The following is a 26,366-nucleotide window of genomic DNA, read 5'->3' as shown; positions in this document are numbered from 1 at the left end:
TCATGAATCAGCCAAACACTACTTTAAAGAGAAATAATGTGTCTGTTCTGGCTGTGTAATAAATTGTTATTTCCCATTTTCAGCCTTCTTCCTGAATGTATTTGACATGTATGACAAGTATGAATATACTGGGCAATGTTGTCTTTTAGGTACTTGATTCTGTCATAGCTGGAGTATTTACCTGAATATAAGAAGCAGCTTGTGACACAGTGCCTTAGTCCTTCTGACCCACTAAACGATATACGTGCATCCATCCACATTTTCAGTCGTCACGTGCCGTTCATCTCCAAGCATTTCCCAGTCCTTTTGACTCAGTACCACGTGACTGGATTTCTTTAATTCTCTAATGATAGTTTGCTCTAATCTGATTCACTGACCCACTTGCGAGCTTGGTCTCTTTCCCACCATGCAAGAGAAAAGCCCTACGTTTCATCCCTTTACCTCCCCCAACGGCTCGTCTTTTCCTCCCCACGTGCGGCACAGATGGCGATCCACTCTTTTAGCGGCTGCTGCTATTTGCAGCAACGACTGAGGCCATAAGAACGCCGGCCTGCGTGGATGCTGACTGTGTTTACTCACGGCCTGCCCGGCGGGCCAAGACGCAGCACGAGTCATGTCTGGATATTTGGGCAGCAGGATCGTAGCGAGACCGGCTGCTCGGAACAGATGACTGAGTGGCTGTTTGCTCCACTGACACATATGGACACGTTGAAATACAACATGTAGCTAAGGATAGGTCGGCCCTGTCTGTTACCCCCAAATATATAAATGAAGCTAGTTTTTTTATATTATACGATCATCTGCTTTCCCTCTCTGGTTCAAATTTTCTCAAAAATATTCATGACTTTGTGAAGATATTTAGCAATGTTCAATAGATTTACTGAATCCAGTTATTGTGGTATTCAGTGCCTCACTAGGGACCTTTGACCATCCATACCGAAGGCGAAATGACTTTGCCATTTAGCTCAGCTCTTTCTCCACCACAACCGACTGTATCAGCTTCCTGATGAACAAACGATGACGACTTCCTAAGATAAAGATGCTTTTATTCTTGAAAAACACCCCAGTGCACTTAATTTAGTCTGAAATAGACTTCAATCCAACCATGTTGAAAAACAAAAAAACAAGTGTTAATCAATACTTAATTCAATGTTTTTGTGTTTATGACAATAAACCAGATTTAAAAAATTCCCTCCCTTTCTATTTTTTATCTGTTGATGGTGTTGTTTTTACGGTGACGAAAAATATTATTGAATGACTAAATATATTTGTTAAATAAATTACACATTTGTGTCATTCATTACTATCTATACTAGTCCCTCATAGTATTTGGTTATTATTATTCACAATGATTGATGGTAGTTTGCATTCTATATTAAGAAAAAAAGATTTACATTTTTCTTTAGGAGCTGAGCTGTAAATACTACATAATATTCAACATATATACAGTGATACGGCGATATATCGCAACGCTTCTCCATGATACTGTATCGCTATTTAAAAAAAACTGTTTCAAATTTTCATTTCAATTTAGAAATGTTTGGCTTTCAAATATTTGTTTTTAACAATAATCTTTTCATGGTTTATAGTTCAATGAAGTGTGTGTCATTTTTTTAAATTAAGAGTTAACAATAGAATATTATTCGTCATTTGTTAATTTTTTTGTGTTGTAATGAAACTTCCGGACACTAAATGGCAGCAGTCCTTACATCTTCCGCAGCTAAAGGAACAATGAAATCCTGTGACGTTTAGACATATTTTGGTTTCAAAACAAACTCAAGCAGTTTACGACTCCATCAAGAGCCAAAAGTCTGTACGTTCTTGTGCAATACTACAAATATATCCTTGTTCATAAAGTATTACGAATATATTGTGTCGTTACCGCTGTATTGGGATGTAAGTAAGTAAGTAAGTAATTTTTATTTGTATAGCACTTTTCCAGACCAGGGTCACAAAGCGCTTAAACAATCAAAACAATATTCAATAAAATATATACTTTAAAGATCAAGATACAACTGACAACAACAAGTTCCAGAAAATCAAGGAAAAGCGTGAAAAAAATAAAAACGTCTTAAGATGTTTCTTGAAGGAGTCAGTAGATCATCAAACACAGAGGAAGATCGTTCCAAAGCTTAGGATCAACAGCCTGGAAGGATTTCTCTCCTCTGGTCCTGAACCGTGTGTGAGGAACCATCAGTAGATTCTGATCCACAGACCTCAGAGCCCGAGCTGGGGTGTAAGTCTGGATCAGATCAGTGATGTAAGGAGGAGCCTGACCATGAATAGATCTGAAAGTAAGAACCAGAATTTTAAAGTTGATCCTGAAAGAAACCGGAAGCCAGTGAAGAGTTTTAAGGATCGGAGAAATGTGAGTTCTTCTACTAGAGCGGCTCAGAATTCTTGCTGCAGGGTTTTGTATTAACTGCAGAATAAACAAATGTGTATTATTTAACCAGATACACACCTCTTGTATGTTTATGTCGGTGAAAGTAATGTAATGTGTTTTGTAAACATAGTTGAACGTGTTTTTATAAAAGTTGGCAGATATTTGTTCCTGCTATGCTTGTGTAGGCAAACACTCTCTGACACATAGTCAACAAAAAAAAAAAAATCACTTGTGTTCGGTTCCACACTAGAAAAGCTCGAACAATCCCTTCATAAAAAACATGTCACTGCAGTCATCGAGGCTTGATTCATGAAACGAGTGAAACCGGTTCACGGGGGGAGAAAAAAAAAAAACAGCGGGGTGTCGTACACGTGCTCGGCCGAGTCTCCGCCTCTCATTGGTTGACACCGAGTCAAGTCCCGCCCCCCCTCCCCGCATCCTGACGTCATCACGGCAGCGGCTCTGCGGGGAGGACGAGGATCCGCACTGCTGCTTCACTGAAACCAGCCTGGACGGGGCGAGGCAAGGCGGCGATCCCCCGGCGTGTGTGGCCCCTCCATCCATCATCGCGATGGGAACGACAACAGCGTTCTTCCTGAACCAAGCCCTGATCCCGTACTACATGAAGCCGGTCCACCTGGAGACCCGGACTGTGAAGCGCTGCAGTTGAAGGGAGTCACTGCGCCCTGGATCCAGATCCTCAACCGAGGAGGAGGAGGATGAGGATGGAAAACATCTAGAGTTTATCTTCCGTTGACAACTTGTCAAGGAGTGACCACCGCAGTGACCATGTCGGTCATTTCCGCAGTGGTAAGTACCAGAACCATCCGTGTGTTTATCCTTTTATTCTAAGGGACTTCTTCGACAGGTTCTCCATTTAAAGGGACAGTACATGTTTTTTAACCACCCACCCCCCCCCCCCGTTAATGTGTTGAGTTTTTCCCAAACACAACTTTAATTTAACTTTATCCTTTGCACATTGACTCATCAACATGGACGTTAATTTATTTATTTTTTACATTACTTTTGTCTAAATATAAAGATGGAGCTCAGTCTTTTGTTTCCCCACTTCCTCTCGTGCCATCAAAACAACCTGACAAGACAATGAAATTGTAGCAGTTTTTTTGCTACAAATATGGAGCATTTGAACACATTTTTAAAGAAATTCAACATAGTTATGAGAGAATAGCGACTTTTGACATCGATAATCTACTTTGACCCTGCCAACAAAGACTTTGTCTTTGTCTCCAAAGAATAAAGGACAGCTTATATATAGAGGCGTTCAGGGCGGGTTATCAATGCATAATATGTCAGGGTTCATGGACACTGTCGGGATGATTCAACGGAATGTGAAGGTTTTTTTTGTTATTGAATTAATAAGCAAATTATTTGGCAAGATTCAGTCCAGGCTGAACACCACCAATAGGTGCGTACAATGTATTATTGATATTGATTTCAGAATAATTTATGACAATAATACTAATAAAATTAACTTTTAAGAGATATATACTGTACTTGTACTGAAAACTGAAGACTAGTTAATAAACCAGAAGACATTACTTCAATTATTTAATTTAAAATGTGTTCTTTGTTTCTTTCACATTTCCAGATTAAAGTATTGGAATTTTACCTCCAGAAAAGTATAAATGAATGTATCCTACTGCACTTTGTTTGGCAAATAATATGGATTTTATTGAAAAAATGTGTGTTTAATTAGGGAAAGTCATCATCAACTCATGGTGGATCCAGCAGAAAAACCTTTTATTTACATAGTTCAAATAAAGAAACATTTAAAAGTGAATTTATCTACAAGAATTAAACAGGTGATGACACAGAACCTAGAAATGATATCCAGATAGTTTACATTTGTCCCAGTTTAGGATTAAATCCTAGATTTTCTCCTCTGAAAATGAGCTGTGACACACAGCAACAGGTGTTGCCTGCTGTTAGAGAGCATGCTTGTGTGGCGAGCCCTGTTGTTAATTGGATTTAACTACAGCTTAAAGTTCCACTTGTTGTAGAAACACACATACTTCCCCAACTTCCCACCCACACCCAGAACGGTTGTATCTACACGCCTCATTATGTAACAGACAAAAAACACACTCTGATGGGAAAACTTTTAGTTGAGCCATGATATTTAATTTACATAGGTGTGTATCATACTTGGCTGCAAATATTCAGTTAGCTTTCAGTTGTATTCTAGCAGTAGTAATATTATTTTATTGCAGTAGCCTATTGAGCTGAGTTGCTATACGGTAACATTCCAACTGTTTTTTTAAACATTAAATTAACTTGTTTTTTTCTACCTGTAAAATAAAATAGCATTAAAATAGAACAAACCAAAAAAGTCTCCATTAGCTGAATGTGTTTTTATTTGACTCATGGAATTAAGTGTGAAAAGCATGTTTCATTAACAGTTACACATTTAATACACATTTTAGTTTAGTTCATCTGTTGACAGATCACCAGTCAATATTTTCCTAGTATTTGTCAATATTTAAAAATGATTGGGTTATTATGATGATGGGTTATTTCTAAAGTAGCTAACTTGATATCAATATTATTTCCAGTTACTAACTCAAGTAAATGACCAATTCTATTCAATGATAAGGAATTATTTACTTTAATTTGCAAACTTAAGATGTAGATGCCACAAAGCTTTTTGTCAAGACTGTGAGAACATATTTCCGTTGTTTTATCAAACAGTTGAAAGTCATTTGTTAGGAAAAGTTGTCGGTCAACTTCTCTTCAACGGTATCTTTCATAGCCGCAGCTAATGGTTATTAACAAATGAATTGACATTTATGGATCAGTGAGATAAAGGCAGCTAGCTTGGACTACAGTGGCGCGTTAGCTACAGTGACGACATTAATCCGGAGCACTTGCATTCAAAGACAACAGTTTTCTGTTTGAACATGTAAAACAACATTTGCTTTTCAAATTTACTGTCTACATAATTTCGCTTCGTTTACATTAGAACCAAATCTGATAAACGGATATAATCTTAATGGCACTTATCGACCATCCTTAGCCACTGGGTATCTGTTTCGTATAAAAAAAAGCAGTTGGTTGACAGCGCCTAAGAGTCACGTTTATGATAGAGGCTGTGGCCCGGGAGATATTCGATCGAGGGCCTCCAGGCTTGACTGCGGCCGAGCTGACTCTCCTTTCCCGACGTTGACAGGTCTTATATGCTGGCAAGTAGTCGGCGTACAACGTGAACTATTTAACAGCTTATTTTTGGATGTTATTCAGGAAGTCAAGATGCCTGAAGGTCTGGTTTAGAATGTTTGTTCGGCTGTGCAAGGTATACAAAATCTTGAAATGTTATCACGTGAGTCAGGCTCTTTTGACGGAAGTTTAACTTTTATGGCTGATATATATTACAGTTTCCTTAGACATTCTACTATCTGGAAGTGTCCTGTTGAAAAATGTGGAAATCAAAAGTATGGGTCACGTTAAGTGTCACTGATACCAAATGGTAAAAAAAAAAAATTAAAACATTTAGAAGATATATATTTTTGAATTCACAAGATAAATTATTAGAAAATGTACACATTAAATATTAATAATAAAAAAAAAACAGTAGAGGAACTACAGTTTAAAGTCTGTAGTAGTAAGTAAGTAAGTTATTTATTATTATTTTTATTTATTATTTATTGGTAGAGCGCTTTCCCAGACCAGGGTCACAAAGCCCTTAAACAATCAAAACAAAACTCAATAAAATATATACTTAAAAGATCAAGATAACACCGAGACCAACACAGGTGCAACGGAATAGTTTGGGTGGTATCGATAATTAAAACGAGTATTGTATCCAGACAAAACATTTTCTGATTTTTGACAACCCTAAATGGTTAAAACAAAACTAGTTTGTTGGTGAAAACTAGTGTCATTCTGTTGTACTGACTTTACATTCCGACGGGAATCATCAACCCTTGCAGGTTCGAGGCACGGGACCTGAAACCAAACCAAGTTGACATCTTGACTCAGGAGTTAATTACGACACATCGACACCAATTAGCGTGTCTAAGTTTGTGCAAAATGGTCGCGAGTGTGCTAAAGAAAACAGTTTCAATAATGCAAACTAGAATAGACCGGGGTACCTCTTTGCAGGATCAGTGTCATATAGTGCTGTCTCAGTTTAAAAATAACAGAAGTGCAAATTGTTACAGTGTTAGCTGTCTGTCTTTTAAAAAAAGACCTGAATTCCAAGTTTCACATCTGCTAAAATGCCGAGCACTCTTAGTGAAGGGGCTCTTCAGAAATATAGAATTACAGGGTACACTGAAATGCTTTCCAGGCAGGGGAACACAAGGCTGGGTGGGTGAGGAGTTGTTTATTCCGGCAGGGGACTTCGCTGTGTGTCTAATTTTCTCAAATTTTGTGGTGGGGAAGCATCTGCAATTACATCTAAAGTGGTGGCGTGTCTGTTGCCTCCATGTTCTAAACAAGAGCAGCCCCCCAACTCTGCCTCTCATTTCCTCTGGGTGCATGATGATAGTTGACCCTCCACATGTTACGATTTATAACCCCTCATTTCAGCACCGACGATTAGATCCAAGAATAGCATTAACAACTTGTTTTAAGTATGAAAAATATACGTAAAAAGCATTTTGGATGCATATGTATAGATATTACAGGTCAAACATGAGTTTTATATTAATGTACAATGTAATATAAAATAAGTGTATTGTTGCTTTGTATATAATCTTTAGTTCTGGAGTACATGAGACAGCAATAAAAATGTTTTACCCTTCAGAAATAGATGAATATGAACTTATGTAAAGCTCGTCTTTACATAACAGAAAAACAACTCGTGGTCTACTTCGATTCTACAGCGTGTCAGCTAAAAAATGACCACAATAGTTTTTTTGACTCCTGTCATGCAATAGATGCATCGATAGTACAACGACAGCAGGATTGTAATGGTCAGATTTGCTGATGTTCTCTATATTTTGGTAAACCATTCACTTATATCCTTATTCATGTGCATGAGTCGGTATCATGCTTTCTTGATCTCGCAAACAGCAACTCATGCCCTGGATTAATGCAACATTTCATTGTTTGCTAAACGTTTTTTGGTCAAAGCAAAAAATGTTCACCATCATTATCTCGATGCCACAAGAGTTTAAAAGCTACAGACCCAGGTTGTCATTATAAACAAACTTTTGTTTTGGTTATTGAGTGTTTATATTTGTTTGGATAAAGATTCAAACAATTAAATCAAACAAAGTGGAAGAGCATTGTTTGTACTGCGAACACACTGAATGCTTCTTTTCACTGCTGCGTGCTCTGACAACCGTCTGCTTCAAGAGTTGATCTGAAAGAACGCATTGATGTTTGTGCTGCAGCTTCGTAACGAGTTTCATGAACAAGCGTGTATGTTTATGGATGAGGCTCTGGGACTGAATACAAAGCATCAAATTTGTGAAAGGAAACTAGAATGCGGGAAGAATGGAAGCCATTCTACCATGAAGTACCAATCATAGAGTCACGTTTGGCCTTCCCAGAAACTTTATTTCGGGACATTTCTTCCCTCTCTCTTTTATTTTTACTGACTGTGAAACTCAACTCTCTGCGAGCCTATCTTTCATGTTGATGCGTCACATGAAGCTCTTAAATTTATTGTGACGTTGTACAAACAGAGCCTTTGTGCGAGGAATCCCGTCTAAGCAAACAATTAGCTGTGACCTCTTCCGAAGTTGGTATAGCTGCCAGACTGGTGTTAGTGACCAACTGGTTACTGGATCAAAATGATTCAGACATTGAATCACTTTCTTTCTATCATGAGTCAGTACAAAAAAAAGCGAAACGTCTAGACCTAATTAGCCTTTTAAAATAATGATAGTGAGTTAGTCCTTGGCATTACACAACACTGACTTATATTCTTATGAACTTAAATGTTATCTTCATGATAAATACTAACATTTTTCCTGCATTACACATAATGTTGTGGAGTGTGGAGTGAGTGACAGAAAAATCTCATTGTAGTATCAGATCTTTTTTGACAGAACTGTAATGAAAGAAAAAGTTAGTGCCCCCTATATTCTTTAAATACGATAATATGTTCTTTTTAGAGTTTCCAACTTGTGTTCAGTCTCAACAGAGCGAAAACTTCCAGGTAAAGCGATCAGAGGAGAGGAGACATCTGAGTTTAACTGTATTTAATTTAAAGAAATTTAAGATTGCACTTCATTGTCTTCTGATAAAAAAAAGGTTTATGGTTTAATTTTAAATATGAATTGTTTCATTAACCAATGTGAACCATTTGTGAGGCCTGACTTAAAAAGTTAGTACTTTACTGTTTTGTACTATTACTTAGTAGTACTCTTTCAAAGTTGGTGGGTTACAATATTCCGTGAAATGCTCTGCAGCACTAAAACCATACTGTGTTTCTCTCATTCTCTCATAGCTCTTATGGACAGTGGTCGTGGACGTCTCGTGCCATGTCCTAACAACTGCCAACTCAGCTGACCCTCCTGCCCTCTCGGCCCGCCATTATTGGTACACAGACCCGGAATCGGGCACCCAGCTGGTCTGCGACAAGTGTCCAGCAGGGACCCATGTATCGGTCCACTGCTCCCCGACAGCGGTGAGGGAGTGCAGTCCCTGTCTGAAGGGCTCATTCACACGGCGTGAGAACGGTGTCCAGCAGTGCCATCAATGTCTGGCTCCATGTCCAAACGGCCTTATCGAAAAGGCTCCTTGCACTGCCACTCAGGACCGCATCTGCGCATGTCCTCCCAACAGCTTCTTGTACGGGGCAGAATGTAAGCCCCACTCCCTTTGCCCTCCAGGAACAAGGGTAAAAAAGGCAGGAAGCGACACCGAGGATGTGGTTTGCAAGCCGTGCACCAGAGGGACTTTCTCTGACCAGAGCTCCCGCACCGTGAAGTGCTGGACTCACACAGACTGCAAAGCTCTAGGACTGGTGGTTCTCAAAGCAGGAACAAGAGATAGCAATAATGTCTGTGGACCTTCTCCGACGGCTTTGTCCTCGAACTCACCGGCGTCCGCCGCTCCCCTCGACGGGATTAAACTTGCACAGGAACAGGCAACATCTCTACCTTCCTCTCCATCACTACATGTCCACAAAGGTGAGCTAAGATTCTAAGAGGTTTTCTCAGGTTCCCCCAACCTTTAGGTCCCACTAACCAGGGTTACGTAAAACAAAATATTCACGGACGCTATAGAAACATTTTTGATTAAGGGTCAGCCTCTTCCAAAACCCCTGTAAACTTCCCCTTGGTTGTGTACCACTGGATTTTACCATGTGTATATAACATTTATTATTCAAATGGTTGCATTGTACATAATATTCGATATCAAACACACGTTCATATTTAAGTGCCAAGTTCAGTTTTATACACGTCTTTAGGGCGATGAGGCACATCATTCTCCTTCCCTGTGTCACCTTCCTCGTCATCAATCTTGTTAGTCAGCAGCATTTCTGAGAATCAACCAGCTGTAACCGGTATCCCCCCCCTTCCCAACCACCCCATGCCGCCCCACTCCCACGGACCCTCACACCTATAACACTGTCACGGTTGTTTGTGCAGGAATGGGATCGATGACTACTCAGGCGGTTCATTTTACACGGTGTCTTTAAGAAGACCTCTTAAGTCATGGAGTGTGTGTGTTTTTCCTCCATTATTAAAATAACACCAAATATCTCCCGGCAACGGAAAACAATCGGTGCAGGAATTTGCCGTGAATGTTAGCAGGCATACATCAAGACGGTACCAATCACAGAGTAGAACATGTTTTTGTTCAGATGGACATTGGGTCCCTGTTCAACATGCTTGCATGCACAGATACAACGCAGCCTTTATGTTGGCATTATCCACTTGTGTCAAAAGATTGTCATACACGTCCACAGAGATTGTGGACTGACAAAATGCTCTTCCTAATTTTTGGATTATGGTTGCGTCTCTATACGGAACAAAAGAGGATGAGAGGGATTAACACGCACTCTGGGTTGTAATCGGAATATGTTCACTGCCGCTGTATGGTCTCATTTCTTAATATGAGCCCGATCCTATTATCAGCCAACACCAGGGTGCAGACCATTTACTACACAGTATAGATAAGAATGCATTTGTATTTCCTTATTCTGTTAAACAAAACATACAGTTGAATAGGGAAACCATTGATTCTCTGAGGTAAGAAGATGTTACTCTTCTTCATTCATCCTTGGCAGAGGTATGTACACATGGGTTACTTTATTTACCCTTCCCTCTTTTCTATGCTTCTTTACAGGTTCCTTTCTGTCTGCAGCAATTCAGCTAAGGCCCAACCTGAATGGGAAAGGCCACGCTGTAGAGGGTCTCTATCTCCTGCAGTCCACCACAGCTGATCCACCAAAGCATAACCCTTTAAAGACCTTGCAGCCTCCAGTTCGCAGGTCACCAGTAGATCCAAACCACCAGCTGGGTCAAGGTGTCCAAAACCGAAGGACTACTGAAGAGGTGGAGGGATCCAGAGGAAACAGTGTGGAGATGGGTATCATCAGAACACCTGCGAACAGAGACAGTGCAGACGGTGTTTCTAGCTACTACAGACCCACTCGCAGGGGCTCTCCACGACCCAGCCCTCACAACCACTTTGACATCAACGAACACCTGCCCTGGATGATTGTCCTGCTGCTTCTGCTGGTGCTGGTTGTGATCGTGGTGTGCAGTGTGAAACGGAGCACCCGGGTACTGAAGAAAGGCCCCACACAGGATCCCAGCAGTATTATGGAGAAGGCCATACAGAGGAAGCCTCCTGTAACACCAACACATTTTAAAGAGAAGTGGATCTACTACTCAAAAGGACAGGGTGAGTCACCACAACTTATTTATCCCCTTTATTCCTCGAAGAAACTGGGTTTATTTTGTGGCTATTGTGGCAGTATAATTATTGAAAATGACTTTTCTTATTTTACACAAAATGTTTTTATATCTGTTACTTACGGTTCTTGTGAACTAACCAGTACCTGTACCTTTAGCAGCCAAGTTTAAATGGGAAAAAGTAACGAAAAACACCAAATTAGAGATTTAAACTTGGAGCTTCGTATTTCCAATAACAAACTATCACTTGTGTTGACAGTACCGTCCAGCTGTTTTGAACAGGTTTGTTAGAATAACAATGTGCTATTCAACATCTTCGTCTCATTCCCTCTCAGTAAACTCATTGATGAAGTTGTGTTTGGTAATTTGCTACAAGAAGTTTTTAAATCACATACCCTTTTAGGAGTTTCAATGTAAGAACCATTTCGGTCCGGCCCACCTATTTCGGTCCCAGCACACCTACGTGATGACGTCACACGTTGCAAACGTTTTTCAAAAGCCGTTTTATGAGTGAACAGTCAACTTGGCAATAAGAGGGCACTTTATACCACACATTCAACATTCATATAACAAAAATGGCCATCTTTGTCAATTGTCAATCCGTTCGTCTGTCACTTCGTCAGGTTACATGTGACGCCACTGATTTCCTGAAATGTGTTATAAATAATGCCCTTGTAACTGTACAATGCAATATAAGCATTTAAGTGACTAACAGTGATCGCCAAATACATATATGTTCTTATTATAAAACGAAAACTGTTGAAGTGTATTGATTATTGGTAAGTTTAAAAGTTAAAGCCGATCACCGTCGTCTTCTCATGTTGCCCACATACATTTCGTTGGTTGGTGAAAGTCATGCATCATTTTTTTAACAAATATTTGTGGTTAAGGTGTTCTCGAATCACTCAGTTGAAGTTTTGTTCATTCATGAATACTCATTTAAAAAGCTGTTAGTGTTAAAAAGCTGTCACTTACAGCGGCAATTTGAAGTAATCGTGTCGAATCCTGTTGGTGGAGACATAATCATTAATGAAGGAGAAAAGAATCTACAAGATGGTTTCATGGTTATTATACCCGTTCAACTCTCTTTCGAGACGCCCTTCGAAAAATGAATGCACCTCGAATCCTTTAAGACAATCTTCTGGGATGAACGTAATTTTCTGTGCTTAACGTAACAACCTCAAGCCCTTCAGTCCATGGGTAAACAAAAGTTGCCAATAACAATAATTCGATGCTTTGCTAGCAGCAGCATTTGAGCCGGTCTGACGACAAGATAATCTCATATTCTCAGCACTTATTCACTGGAGTCATGTCCGAAGTGGAATTGGTGTTTTCTAATTATTATGAGCAGGTTCCTCTGGTGCATTTGTCTTAAGTTTCAAAGCTCATCAGGTAATGTTCCATTAATGAAAGCTAGAAACTAGTTGTTTACTTTACAATTGAATGTTTTGTATATATTTAGTTTAATAAAAAGCAAGTATGGAATTTCTTTAAAAACACCATGCGCTCTAAGAGGTATTTATATGTCTATGACATGGCCGGGGTTAGTGGAGATCATGGAATCCGATCTGATCGATGATGCCCTGCAGCCACTGCTGTCCCCGGCATTTGTTACACAAGCAATGACCCTATTGTCGTGTCACCCTGCCGTCCCTCAATCCACTTCTGCTCGTGTCACTGCTCTCAGTTCTCCACCGTCATCACCGCACCTTCTGTTTTTCTTCGCCCTCACTTCTTCCTCCTTGTCACTTGTTGATCTTTTTGTTCCGTCACCTGTTTCTGTGTCGCGAATGAACACTTTTCAGTGTATGTTCTCCGTCCCTCCCTCTCACGCTGCTCCCATTGTTTTTCAAGTGCTTTGACTCGAGCACTATCAACAGGTTGATTTTATCTTTCACCGGGTGTTTGATTTCGTGCTGAATGGAGTGAAAAAGAGCACAACTTGGAGGACACCACCTGCCTGAACGTGTGAGCCAGTGGTTGTGTGTGTGTGTGATAGAGTGTGTGTGTGTGAGTGTGTGTGAGAGAGTGTGTGTGAGAGAGTGTTCTCTGATACAGCGGAAACCTCCTCTCTTTGTTTCTCTGCTGCCTCCGTGCCTGACTACGGAGAACTGGAAAAATCTAGTTTCAGCTGCATCAGGGTTGTTGTTGTTCTGGCAACACTGTTGGGTCGATCGGGTTTCTAATAGGACGGCGAAATGATGCGCAGATAGAGTGACATCGAGCACAGCGACGTCGAGGATCAACTTTTACAATCGGTCATGGAAAAGTCGGTGTGTTCATTTTGTCAGGGAACACTTTCAGGTCCACATTCATGTCTACAATCCTCCTACATTCTGCCTATTCACTAAATAATACAGATGATTAATATTTAAACGTAAGCTACCATAGAAGCAGGCCTTATTTTGTTCCTTTTCTTGGTGCAAACTCGTTCTATGACAAGTCAGAAAACTGAATTATTCAAGATAAAAATAGATGTGGTGTTCCTAACTCTTGGTAGCTTCTATGGTGCTTATAGACCTCTTGAAGTAAACAATCGAAATAAAGACAATCAAATACAATCATACCTCATGGAAGCCGTGCGTATATACACTGCTCAAATGCAATAATGAAAACTTCCAGACATGACTTAATGAAGATATGTCAAGCAATGGTTGTTGAAACATTTGCCAATTAATAGGACTAGCTGAGCTAGGATGTCTGCCTTGGTTGAAAACTATTGTGAGAAGAGCTATGGCTTACCTCATTGATATATATACCGGGGCGTAGAACATACTAATGATCAGAAGTGACAGTCACTCAAACGTGTTTAAAAGTACATTTGAGCATTCAATGGAAAACGTGCATTTTTCCTCGGCATCACAACTGGACCACTTGTTGAATAATCCCTCAACGCTTGTGTGTACGTGTTCAGTACATGGGTGTTCTCTTCCCTGGATGAGTAATCCTCAGCCCATGTGTAGGTATTTAAGTAGCGATGTATGTATGCACAAGCAAACCCAAAGATCCATTTTATCACAGCTATTTACTCTCTGACCCATAAAACAAAATAGCTTCCAAATCCTTCCAAGGTGCGTGGTTGGCTCCCCTTAAAGGTTGTAATACTCCTTTACTAGGGCAGTTAAACCACTTGGGCAATAAAGCAAAAAAGAAAGGGAAAGCAAAGATCACACACACTAAGAAGTTGCCAGGAAGTAGTGAAAATTGTGACTACTCCACAGCAGGACTTTTAATGATTTCAGGCCAGTTTATTACTGTTGTGGATCCTGCAATGATGTTTTTGTCGGTATGAAATCTCAGGGGTTAGCAGTGTGTCATTCATGAATCGCCAAGTGAAATCATTTTACCAAGATTTTGGTTGTTATGTACAACATACAGTACATTTAACAATACTACATGTTGTACCTGGAACTAAGTGTGTTCAGTGACTGGAGACTGGGAGAGTCAACAAAATGAGAGTAATTTAAGAAAGCTCAATACACCAGGGAAATACAGGAGAGACTAGAGGACTAGAGAGTCCAACAGTACCATGAACCAATTTATGGCACAGTCCATTTTAAACAAGCTCAGTACCCCCATACCTGGAGATACCCCATACCTCCAGGTCTCCAAAACACCTGTAAACTGGTTGAGCAATCTTCCATGAACCTTCAAGGGTCAAGAGATCTTCAAATGTTCTAAGAACCAGGGTGAGGACCACACTGCTCCTCCTTATCCAAGCTTTCTCTGCATTTGAACATAGATCATGTCATCTACGACACTTCCACTAGCAGCTTAATCCTCTAAAATAAACATTTTGAGAACGCAGTGAAATGGATGGAGCACAAAAGGTACAGGTTTTTATTATATTACCTTTTTCTGATTCTCTGACCACTTGTACTGTCCGTTGCCATATGTCTCTGGCTCAAGCTCTTCAACTCCTAAACTTGAAGCGTGATTGCATGCATTTTCAAAAATCACTTCTTACTGATAATAAAAAGCAAAATGTGCTTAAGCTGTTTGGGAACGTGCAGTGGGGAAAAAAGCTGTAACTATCCACCAAATAGTTAGTGCGCTACATTAATGTTATTTACCAACCATACGTTATCAACGGCACTACGTCTTTCAGGAAAACATTGTTGTGCAGCCATACACTCATTAAACATCTACATTGTTCTGCATCCAAGCTCAGCCGGGAGCTACGTGTTAGAATATACTGCTCTCTAAATTAGCAGGGTGGGCCGGGTGGGCTCGCTCTTGGTTCACGCAGAGTTTTATAGTAAAGGTTATGGATGAGGCTGTTTCCTCATTCAAATATGTACCCAAGCATTGGTGTGTGTGGGGAGTTCCTGAGACCCGAGTAGATGCATATACAGTTCAGAAAAAATAATTTGTGTGTATCTACACTAGATTCTATGTTTTAAAGAATATCAAGAACATTGTGAACTGGTTTCTGGGATTCCACAAAGTAAACGTATCCTGTTAATTCTGAGAAAACATGATGTGATACTTTTGGACAGATAAGGAAAGCGTTGCACTTGAGACCATGAAGTAAATAATAGAGGTGCGCACTGGCATTGCCCTCACCGTTGCCGCCCCCTGAAGTAATTGAAATGCAATGACTTTATTGTCCACTTGAGGGCAGAAACCAGGCATTGTGATGCATCGCTTAATAGATTATTGTTAACACCACTGGGACAGCTCTCGCTGGAAAAGTTCGCAACTGAGTTTGAAGCAGCAGGGATGAGATCGGCATCGGCTCTCTCTTAGGGGGAGAAGCAAGGTCGTCCATGAGATTCTTGGAGTGGAACCACTGCTGCTCCGAGTTGAGAGGAGTCAGTTGAGGTGGCTGATAAGGATGCCTCCAGGGCACCGCCCTGGTGAGGTATTCAGGGCATGTTCCACTGGTAGAAGACCACGTGGTAGACCCAGGACAGGCTGGAGGGACTAGGTCTCTCGGCTAGTCTGGGAACGCATGGTGTGAGTTTTGAGCATCCATCTCTCACTAAATAATGGAAATATTGTTTTTTGTAGGAAAACATTTCCAAAGAAACTATTGACGTGCGTTAGCGAGTAAATGTAAATATAAGTCTTATAACTCGGTCAAATCAGTCAGATGGTCGATCAAATGACTGTAATTTTAAACTTTGAAAACACTTCACCCTTATTTTGAAACCAGGCACTGCTTACACAACCGGACTCTTGGCTTGGTCTCTGAGAGTGAGATTTGCTGCTGTCGGACTGTTTATCTACGCCTGTGAAGTCTAGCTACTGGGACTAGCTACAGTGCGTCACATAGCATGGAGGCGTACCTTTACCTGGAGTCAGGCTCAGGTGCACAACCCAATTTAATCACATGTCATTTTATTTAGCAGTGTGGCTGCTTGGATTTGAACCATCAACTGAAAATAGTCGTCATGCATCTTGTGTTGCACTGCTGAAGTAGAAACCTGGCAGCAGAGCAACTGACTGAAGCATAGCTCCGCCGACATCAAAATAACTTTCAGTCTAAGCTATGACTGGAATTTTCAACTTGTCGAGTCATTGCCTGAGAATCTGAAAACTGCTCCCGCTTTGTGGCGTCTCCAATTACGACAAATGTCAATGAACACCGTGCCAAGAACAAAAAAAAACATCGACTTTGGACGGGACTATTAAAACAATGATAATGTTTATTCATTAGTCAGAGTGCACATGGAACTACACTCTGTAAATACACAAATTCAGCCTCCGAATTTGTTCAGGTCATATCCTCATGTTGACACACTGAGTCGGCACGAGACTTATTTAGGTCACTTAAATGTGGCCAGCTAACAAGGACAGCGAGGCATGAAGAGCTGGAGGATTTCTCTGCTGTCGCTGTGCATCATCCCTGAAGGTTTGCATGCGAGCTCTGCTACATCCCACCCGGGTTCACTCGGATGGAAGAAGCGAGTCGTGAGTCCTGTTTTCATGTGGATTAGATTGAGTTCCAGGTATAATAGCATTGACGCGAGGGCTCAACATTGGGACGTCACGTTAGGATTTACAGTATAGACGAGGTTAAGGAAATGAGTTACTAAACGAGAGCGAACCCATGCGTTTACATTTGACATGTTGTTGTTTGTGGCTTATCTGCTCCACGTGTGTCTATATATTGTACTGACACGTGACTGTAGGAGTGTGCATGTGTGTGGGGAGGGGCGTTTGATTCTTGCCAGTGGCTCATGACAATCTGATCCTGCGGGAATCATCAAGGATTCGTGCACGCTACGTCTCCGGACATTAATGCGGTTTTTGGATGCCCGTCAAAAAAAAAAGAAGTTTGTCCACCACATTCAGAATTGAGCTTGCTGTTTGATAAGAAGATGAGTCAGCGTTTTCTGTGCCACCCCCAGCCAACTAAGTGTCTGCCCATGTAAGTGTTGATGAAAAAGTGGGACTGTGTGTTTTTTTTTTTTTAAAAGGAGCGACAAGTCCAGAGTAATGGCAGATATGACTAAGACTTGGCAGCGATCAAACAACACTTTCATAACATTACTGGTACTTCGCTACCAACTTTGAACAATATTTTTTTATACAATTACATTTCATATGATGTAACTGCGTAACACAATACTGTGTTTATTTTGTATGTAAAAGTTTATTTAATTAGACCGATTGGTTCTAACTCAAGGCCCCGCATCAAGTCATGCTCATGCTATGCCAGTTTTTAAGATAAGATAAGATATGGATTATCGATGTCGACAATTGTACAATGACGTCCAATAAGAGTGAAACTGTAGGACGTGTTTGGATAAACAAATTGACCGAGCCTGTATAAATGAAAAGGCAATATTGCAGTTACACTACTATTGACATGTCAGTACATATACAGCACATTTTGTTCAACCTTGACTGTTAAATGAATGTTTTGGCCTCATAAACTAAGTCTAACTAAGACTACAAGCGTGATCATGATTTAAAATATGTAAGAGAAGCACATTGAGAGTCAGATTGAGAAAGTAGAAGCTCATTGTAATTTAAAATGTTTGACCTTTGTCTCATCCATCGTCTCTCCATTGACTCTCTCCTCAGGAGTGGATATTCTCAAACTGGTGGCGTCCAACGTGGGCACCCAGTGGATCGACGTCTACCAGTCGCTGGCCAACGCCACTGAGCGCGAGGTGGCTGCGTTTTCCAACGGCTACTCGTCCGATCCGGAACGTGCCTATGCGGCGCTGCAGCACTGGACCATCAGAGACCGGGACGCCAACCTCGCCAAGCTGATCAACGCCCTGCACAGGCTGCGACGCATCGATGTGGTGGAGAAGATCCGCTGTGTCATGGAGGACAACCCACAGGTATGATGAACAGGTTAATGGCCTCACACGATCACAATAAAATCCAAAGTTAAGTAACACCAAAAGTATACAACGACCTCAGCGGACACGACATTTCCTTCATCACTATCCACTTTTCTTCTGCCTCCTTCCCTTTCCAGCGATCTGTATCACATTAGCGTCCTTGACCGGACACCTCAAGGTGAACTGTTGACAATCCCAGTCTTGTTCTGGGTTCTGCAGAAGACTTCCTCATGTCGTGAGCCTTTTCGTTGCGGCTTCATAATTGGCACACCGTGTTCTGCTTCGAGTTACAATCTGTTTCGGATCAAATCACAGTTAATAAAGTTTCAACGGGGAAGCACACAGCCTGTTGCGTTCGTCTGTCATCGATCGGAGTTATTCAACCAGATATTTGCCCTTCAACGCTGGAACATCGAAAACAATTATATTGATTCACGGCCTATGCTTGCATAACTGCACTTTAGTAACAATACAACATAAACATAGCACTTAGCCACATGCATGGATCCACTAGGATTTACAAATAGGATCCTTATCCCTACGCAACATTCCCTGAAAAGTTCATTCATTTTGTAAAAATGCTAGCCATTACCTTCTAGGCAGGGGTAATAACTTGTTTCCTTTGGTGGTTTGCTAAAGAGGTCCAAGGAGCTCTACGCTTAAACCATGTCTGCAAGAGGACAGTCCTGATCCACCCGCAACACACATTAAGCAGCATCACGCAGACATTACTTCCCTGTCCTCGGTGATGCACAATCAAATGCTGTAATTGGGTGTTTATGACCCTGGTCCCATTAGACGCCTTTCAGTCCCTTCAGTAACGAGATAATAAAACAAAACCACATCCATTACATTCTGGGGAAAAAAGGACAGAATTTTTCCGAGAAACGGATTCGCATTGTTCTGAGAAAGATAATCGGCCCGTGCTTGACTTTTAAGGTCTATTTTTAATGAAGTCTGGGATTGGGCCGGAAGATCTTGTTTTTAATGTCATCGGGAAGTTAGCGTGGAGAAAAAACATCCCGCGATTTCCGCCTGGAGTTGCATCTCGCTTTTCTGTGGTTTTGAAAAATGTTATCTTTTTTTAAAATCCTTGAAACTATAAGTTCTATAGTCATATACAGAATATTTTTAAAACATTTTCAATCAAGTTGACATTAGTGGACTGATGGATCTTCAAGCTAACCACATGTTAAGCCTATCTTTATTTCCGCACAGTATTGCATGTTTAAAAAATATTTCAATTCAACATATATGATATTATATCTAAATCCTACTATATGGATTAGACCACCGTGTTTTATATGCTGATTGGTCATAGGACCCCGGAGTCAAGTTACTTCGTAGTCTATTTTTCACGTTGATTTTTTTTTGTCTTTGTAAAATGATGCTTAAGAGTGTATGAATTGTGTGAGAATGAGGAAAATGTCCATGATAGTGTTACTGTATAAAGAGTGCAAAGATGGATTATGAAGCCTTAACAAGTATTTCAATAGTGAAGTTAAATGGTTGCTATTCTGAAGATTATTTTTATTTCCGGACCACTGTGCATTATTTATAAGCAGCTAATACTATTTCTTGAATTTGTGTTTGTGTGACTTGACCCAGAGACAACACAAGGGATACCACAAATACATTTATTTAAGCGCTTCCTGGTCATCTTGACCCAGAGACAACACAAGGGATACCACAAACACATTTGTTTTAGCGCTTCCTGGTCATCTTGACCCAGAGGCAACACAAGGGATACCACAAACATGTTTGTTTTATGGCTCCCTGGTCATCTTTCCACAAAGATAACAAGGGTTAAAACTAAAAACAAGATGGATTTGTTATCATCAGCATCAAGATCGCTCAAAAAACGGATGGATGAATTAGAGAAGAATAATAGCGGGAGAAGGGTCAGCTGATAACAAATTAATATGCAGATCCACAGACTTTTCTTTTAGTCTACTTTGAGGGTGCGAGTTCTGTGGGACAAAAGAATCACGATATAGGCTTGGCAGAGGTCTGCGTTCTGAGTGTGCTCCTTAGTGTTTCTTCACTTTTCCCATACAAACACACAAAAGAACCAAAACAGCACCCCTGTTCTTCCTCGCCGTGACCCCATGTCAGTGCGATCTCTCGGGCCTGGCAGCTCGCGTGCGGTTGGAAGTGTTTGCAGGCAGCGTGCAGGAGCTCGACCTGGGTGGGCACCACAGCGAGGTCCTAATGAAGGGACACACCTTCTCACATCGCCCTGAGCTGGCCGCGTCACGTGACTGCCGTGTAATCTCGGGGATGGTTGTGATTACGCTCCCAGCTGCAAATAATCCGCAGCCCAAACCATTAATAATCCTTTAATAGACAAATTTGAACAAATTAAAGGTTATACAGCTAAAGATTACGTCTTTCACCACAACAATTTTGGAAATGTAGGGTTAGAAAAATCTTACATTTCTCTTGTTTTCCCCTTATTGCCAATAGTTCAGTTGTTTCTTGTTCCTCCAGAATTACAGCATTTGTGGTTGACAAAGCTTTTCTGTGCATTTCTGCTTAAGCAACAAATGTAGACATGATGCAGGTGGTTCTTTTGAGACACAACCTTTAAATTCATTTTAAAACATTAAATGTTTTTTTCCTGTCAAACCATTTCGAAATTCTATGTTTCGTATTATATTGGACACAAAATGCAATCTTTAAAATATACAAAGAGCTAGCTATGCTATCCCCTAGCCAAGCTAGCAAGTACAATATTACATTTAAAGTGGGCGTTACTTATATGCGTTATCTGTACCGTGGCATATTGAACTAGCAGAAAACAGATTACTTTTCAAGTTTGATACCTCGGCTCCTGCATAGGTTTAAGTGGTCTCTGTTGTCTTTGTTTTTTATCAGTGATACTGGGTCATATGCAATAATACTAATGGTGTATAAATTATGATTTTCATAATATAATTGTATATATTAAAAAAAAGAAATGTTTAATAGCATCCAGGCTATCATTTTAATTAATGTAAATGAATGTATATTTGGTTAAAAAAGAGAAATATGAATGACCTTCGGGTGTAAATTATAAGAAGGACTGTCCTTAGATTATCCCTTTTTACTCCAGAAAAGTGTCCAAATGAACATCACCGGAGCAGACTCAAAGCTGCTCATCAAATAATCACAACCCAGTGACCTCATTTCCCTCGAGGTCGCAGAAAAAAATCCAGCGCGGGTCATGTTTTCAAGCATCTGCAGTCTAAAAAAAACATTTGCCCCAGTTGCACGGGCTGCTGTGCGATTACTTGTTTCTTAGTCAGAGTTTGTGCGTAAATGCAGACACACATCCTTTGTATGGGAGACAGAGCGTGATTGTTCTGTCGGTGAGTGCAGTCATATGGCGGCGTGGTGACCTAGACATCAGTGAATCCTTGGAAAAGTTCCTGACGAAACACTCTCCCCTGCTATTGTTCAACTCTACTTTTCCATCCCTCAGTTTGACCTCAACCAGCTGATGACATCCAGCAACGGCGTCAACAGTCCGAACCACAAGGCCCTGGGGTCTCCCAGCAGCCTCGGCGGCAGCAGCAGCAGCAGCGGCGTGAGTGCAGGTAGTACCACCGGCATGGAGCAGTCACCGGTGGACCGAACCAAAGGCTTTTTCCCCGATGAGTCGGAACCGCTTCTCCGCTGTGACTCCACCTCCAGCAAGGACTCGGCCCTCAGCAGAACTGGATCGTTTATTACTAAAGGTTAGTGTTGACCTCTTGTTAGACTCATGGGTGACTTGCATTCAACAATATTTAAGGAATTAAAAACTAAATTAAAAGAGCACCTACCTTGTCCTGATAAAACAGGAGGAGACCAAGGGGCAGCCTGAGCAAACACTATAGGAATAAACTAGATGTCTTTCTTAAAAATGTGGAGCAAGGGTTTAAATGAGAAAAAAATTAAAGGCATGAGAGCACAGACCTCCATCAAGCAGCTCATATAAACCAATATTAATTAAAGTATATACTTTATTGAATTTTGTTTTGAACGTTTAAGCGCTTTGTGACCCTGGTCTGGAAAAGCGCTATATAAATACAAATTACTTACTTAATTACTTTCTATGTGTATTTAAATGGAAACTACTGCTGTTGATTTAAGTGTCCTTTAGCTTAGACCTGTACTCATCAGTATGTGTCTGTCCCTCCAAGGGACTCGTTGTATAAACAAAGCAGGGTGTGATTACAGCTGGCTGGAGGAGGAGTGAAGCCATTATTAAGTCATAATGGACTCCACTCTTGTAACCTCATGTTCGCTGAGATTTCAGACGAGGGGGAAGTTTAATCTTGGAGAGAAAGACTTCAATATTTGAAACATGTAAATGCGTCAGGAGACTTGGAGTTTCACATTAGTTGCCCTTTAAATATATCTGATAGCCTTTTTTAAGCATTTTAAATATTGTTGATTGCAATTCAATTGGATAGTAGTTGCTCAATGAACTTACTTGTACAATACACTCCCTGCAAAATTGAATCATCTGCTCCTTGGCCCCTCATCGACAACTAAACGACAACAAGTACAACGTTGTAAGAACTAATAACTAACTAACTAAGAACTGTTTTTCACTCTGCTCCCTTTAGATCTCTGCTTAACAACCGATGATTTAAATATTTTGCTGAGAAATAGAAATCAAAATAAGTCAACACCAGCAATAGAACAATTCATTCATTATTCATGAATTCATGAATTTTCTACCGCTAGAAAGGCGTTATACAAATAAACCTTCTTCTTCTTCTTGTTCCCTTATGGAGGATGCAGAGGGGCAGGTGTCTATATATTTGGTCAAGAGGCAGGGGACACCCTGAACAGGACGCCAGTCCGTCGCAGGACAGCAATAGCATAACCTCCTTGACAGAACCAATAATTATTTAAATCTCAAATATAAATGAAGGGTTTGTAAAAATAGTAATATTTTGAATTTATTTATAAAACAAGACTCATAAACAGTGTCAGAAAGGGAAAGACATCGCTTGGCAACAGGCTAATCGGCACGGATATTGACTGACCCCTGCTGGTAGATCTGTGAAACTGAAATTTATTTCAAATTTAAAAAACATAAAATCATTCATTTTCTACTGGTGCTCGCCTGTACTGACCATCTTATATTAAAGCCACAACTATAGAGATTGTAGCAAAAAATCTAGAATAAGACTATAGTTTGTTTGTGGCAGAAGCTCCAGATCTCAGTCTCCAGCTGCTAGATTATCCTTCAATACAAGATGGGCGTTACAGGCGAGCACCGCAGAGGTTTTTTGATGATGTCTTTTTGGACGAAGATACAGACATAGAACATGTTCAGTCGCTAGATTAAAATTAAATTTAAATTTCTTCCTATTACTCTCAAAAGGTCTGGATTACATTCAAAATAATAAAGAGGGTGAGTTGAAAAAGAGTGATTCCAGGTTGAACTTTCACTTTAAGTTCCAAATTAATTTCAGTTTTAATTATGAGACTTCCGTTTCTGAAAAGAAAACCTTAGTGGTGCGTCACCTTGTTAATCTAGTGTTTTCCTCCTGCAGAAAAGAAAGACACGGTGCTCCGGCAGGTGCGCCTCGACCCCTGTGACCTGCAGCCCATCTTCGACGACATGCTGCACATCCTGAACCCGGACGAGCTGCACGTCATCGAGGAGATCCTGGCGGCCGAGGATAAGCTGGACCAGCTGTTTGAGATCGCCGGGGTGAAGAGCCAGGAGGCCAGCCAGACGCTGCTGGACTCGGTCTACAGCCACCTCCCCGACCTGCTGTAGGGTCTCCCGGGCTGCAAAACATCTATACCCCAGATCTGCTTAAGGAGCTTCCCACTTGACTTCTGTCATGATAGTATTACTCCGCACAGGGTCAAAGGTCAATCAATTCACTAAGGCTGCGTAGCATTTCCGAGCTCAACTGCCGACATATTAGGGCTGTTCACGAGAGTAGCACTCCTCGACTCCATCGGTGAGCGTACGGACTTTCTCACTCCCTGCATTTGTAGCCGCCAGTTTGGAAATCATGATCAATGCTTGTCGACTTCAGGAGTGAGGAGAACACGTAGTAACTTTCTCCATCTATTGAATGTGCCTGAACATGTATCATACACACCCTTTGCTGCCCGGCTGCTGCTTATACCCGGAGTAGATCAAACGGCTTGACCTGCATTCACCCCGCAGACCAACAGGGGGCGATAGCAGATTAGCTTGTGACGCGCTGCTCTGGGAACCAAAGCCATTTTTACATGACTGCGAGTCTGGGGGCGACATGGGTCTGAAAGCTCAACCGGGGATGATTGCTCCAGGCATCTACATCCTTAGCTCTGCGTCGACTCATGATGCCTTGATGAAATGGTCAATGTTTTGGAGCTCATGGGTGTCATGATCGGTGGAGCTTTAGCAAACCGAATATTTCCACAAACGACTAAAACGTTATAACGATGCACTTATTAGCAATTTTTTTATTGTTCCTCTTGAGGCTGTTCACTTCGCGCAACTTTTTATTTTATGATTATTTTTCTATGGGCATTCACTTATGTATTTCCCTGGCGTGTTGACGAATTAGCCGGGAGGTTTGGGATATGCATACTCCATACTTGAATTTGTGTGTACAAAAAATAAACGGTGAGAGGAACCGTGTAGTTCAAATGTCAGCGCGGAGAAGGAAACATTTATTTCCGGTGCTCACACCAGTAGTTGGCCTGACACAAGAACGTATGTTTTATTCCAGACTGAGTGAAGAAGCCTGAAAGTTGCTGCTGCGTGTTGAAGGACTGTATTGACGTGTGAACAATGGAGACTAGAGGTGCACGTGATCGAGAGGAGCGGATGTTTTTGTCTTGTGTAACTTCTTTGTTTATTACTGTGTAACCTCTTCAATAATAAAACTCAAATATTTGTCTTCTTTGTGTGCGTCAAATGAGATATATATTTTAGCAGAAGATCTGTTAGAAAAAAATTGAAGCAAATGAAAAATATCTATTGAGATGCTACTGTAGGACAAAAATATTTTTTTCTAACCATCGCTCGCAAATTATACTTCCTTGCCAACACCATCTTTTCCACATCTACCAGTGTTTTTAGATGTTCTTTTCACTAGTGTTGTGCTTATGAAGCTACATGAAACAGTGTCATGTTGTTTAAAAGTCAGTAGGTGGCGCCATCAGCTTAAAAATGATGTGTTATTTCATTAGAAAAATCAAGTTGTTCAAAACAAAGGAAAATAGTGCAGAGACCACCATCTAGTGGACTCTGAAAATAATTACAATGCTTCACGAAGCTTTGTCAGACCATCACTACTTGTCACACACAACCTGAAACACGATGTATTATACTAACCAAGGATGAGAATGAAAGCCAGCTCGCTGAAACACACATTTACTTGATCAGAATCCTACTATACACGCTTTATGATCATTTTATCTGAAAATAATTGTATCACGACATCTCACAATATGGTCATATATGGACAATAAAGAAAAAAAAATGAACAGCCACCGTTTCTTTTAAAAATAACTACTGGGAGATGAAAAATCAATGTTTAGGATTAAGTTTTACAATCGATTAATGTCTTTTTTATACATCTAGTTATTATCCACTCAATCCAAACAGGTAAGCTAATCTTATTTTGTGGAATTCATGTTACATCTGGTTTCAAAAAAGAATTTGGTCAATATATTCAACAAGCGTGTGTAGTGTGTGTTTCTTATCAATTTTCTCTAAGGTTCCTTCAAAAAAATATTGGCCGTTGCTATCTATGGCTAATACCGATTCTGAAGTCCTTCGTCTCTTAAGTAGCGACTTAATTTCAAAAAGCTGCGGTTCGCTCACACAGATGAAGACCTCGACCAATG

At 40.6% G+C, this 26,366-nt stretch overlaps 1 protein-coding gene across 1 annotated transcript; it reads left to right on the top strand.

The window, feature by feature from the left end:
* Positions 1-2,866: 2,866 nt before the first annotated feature.
* On the top strand, positions 2,867-25,413 carry tnfrsf21 (tumor necrosis factor receptor superfamily, member 21). Its single transcript, XM_087806068.1, has 6 exons — positions 2,867-3,196; positions 8,805-9,489; positions 10,652-11,212; positions 18,259-18,524; positions 21,991-22,246; positions 24,062-25,413. Exons 1-6 carry the CDS (start codon positions 3,176-3,178, stop codon positions 24,289-24,291), a joined length of 2,019 nt encoding a protein of 672 aa, XP_087662194.1. The 5' UTR covers positions 2,867-3,175; the 3' UTR covers positions 24,292-25,413.
* The last annotated feature ends 953 nt before the right edge of the window (positions 25,414-26,366 follow it).

The sequence above is a fragment of the Callionymus lyra genome, chromosome 13 (genome assembly GCF_982586985.1).
Source record: "Callionymus lyra chromosome 13, fCalLyr1.hap1.1, whole genome shotgun sequence".
Lineage (NCBI taxonomy): Eukaryota > Metazoa > Chordata > Actinopteri > Syngnathiformes > Callionymidae > Callionymus > Callionymus lyra.
The sequence above is the reverse complement of the archived record's forward strand: the minus strand, read 5'-3'. Positions and strand labels throughout refer to the sequence as shown.

Coding starts and splice junctions, on each gene's coding strand:
- tnfrsf21 (XM_087806068.1), top strand. CDS start 3,176: ATGTCGGTCATTTCCGCAGTG. Junction 11,213..18,258: donor CTACTACTCAAAAGGACAGG/GTGAGTCACCAC, acceptor CTCTCTCCTCAG/GAGTGGATATTCTCAAACTG. Junction 18,525..21,990: donor TCATGGAGGACAACCCACAG/GTATGATGAACA, acceptor TCCATCCCTCAG/TTTGACCTCAACCAGCTGAT.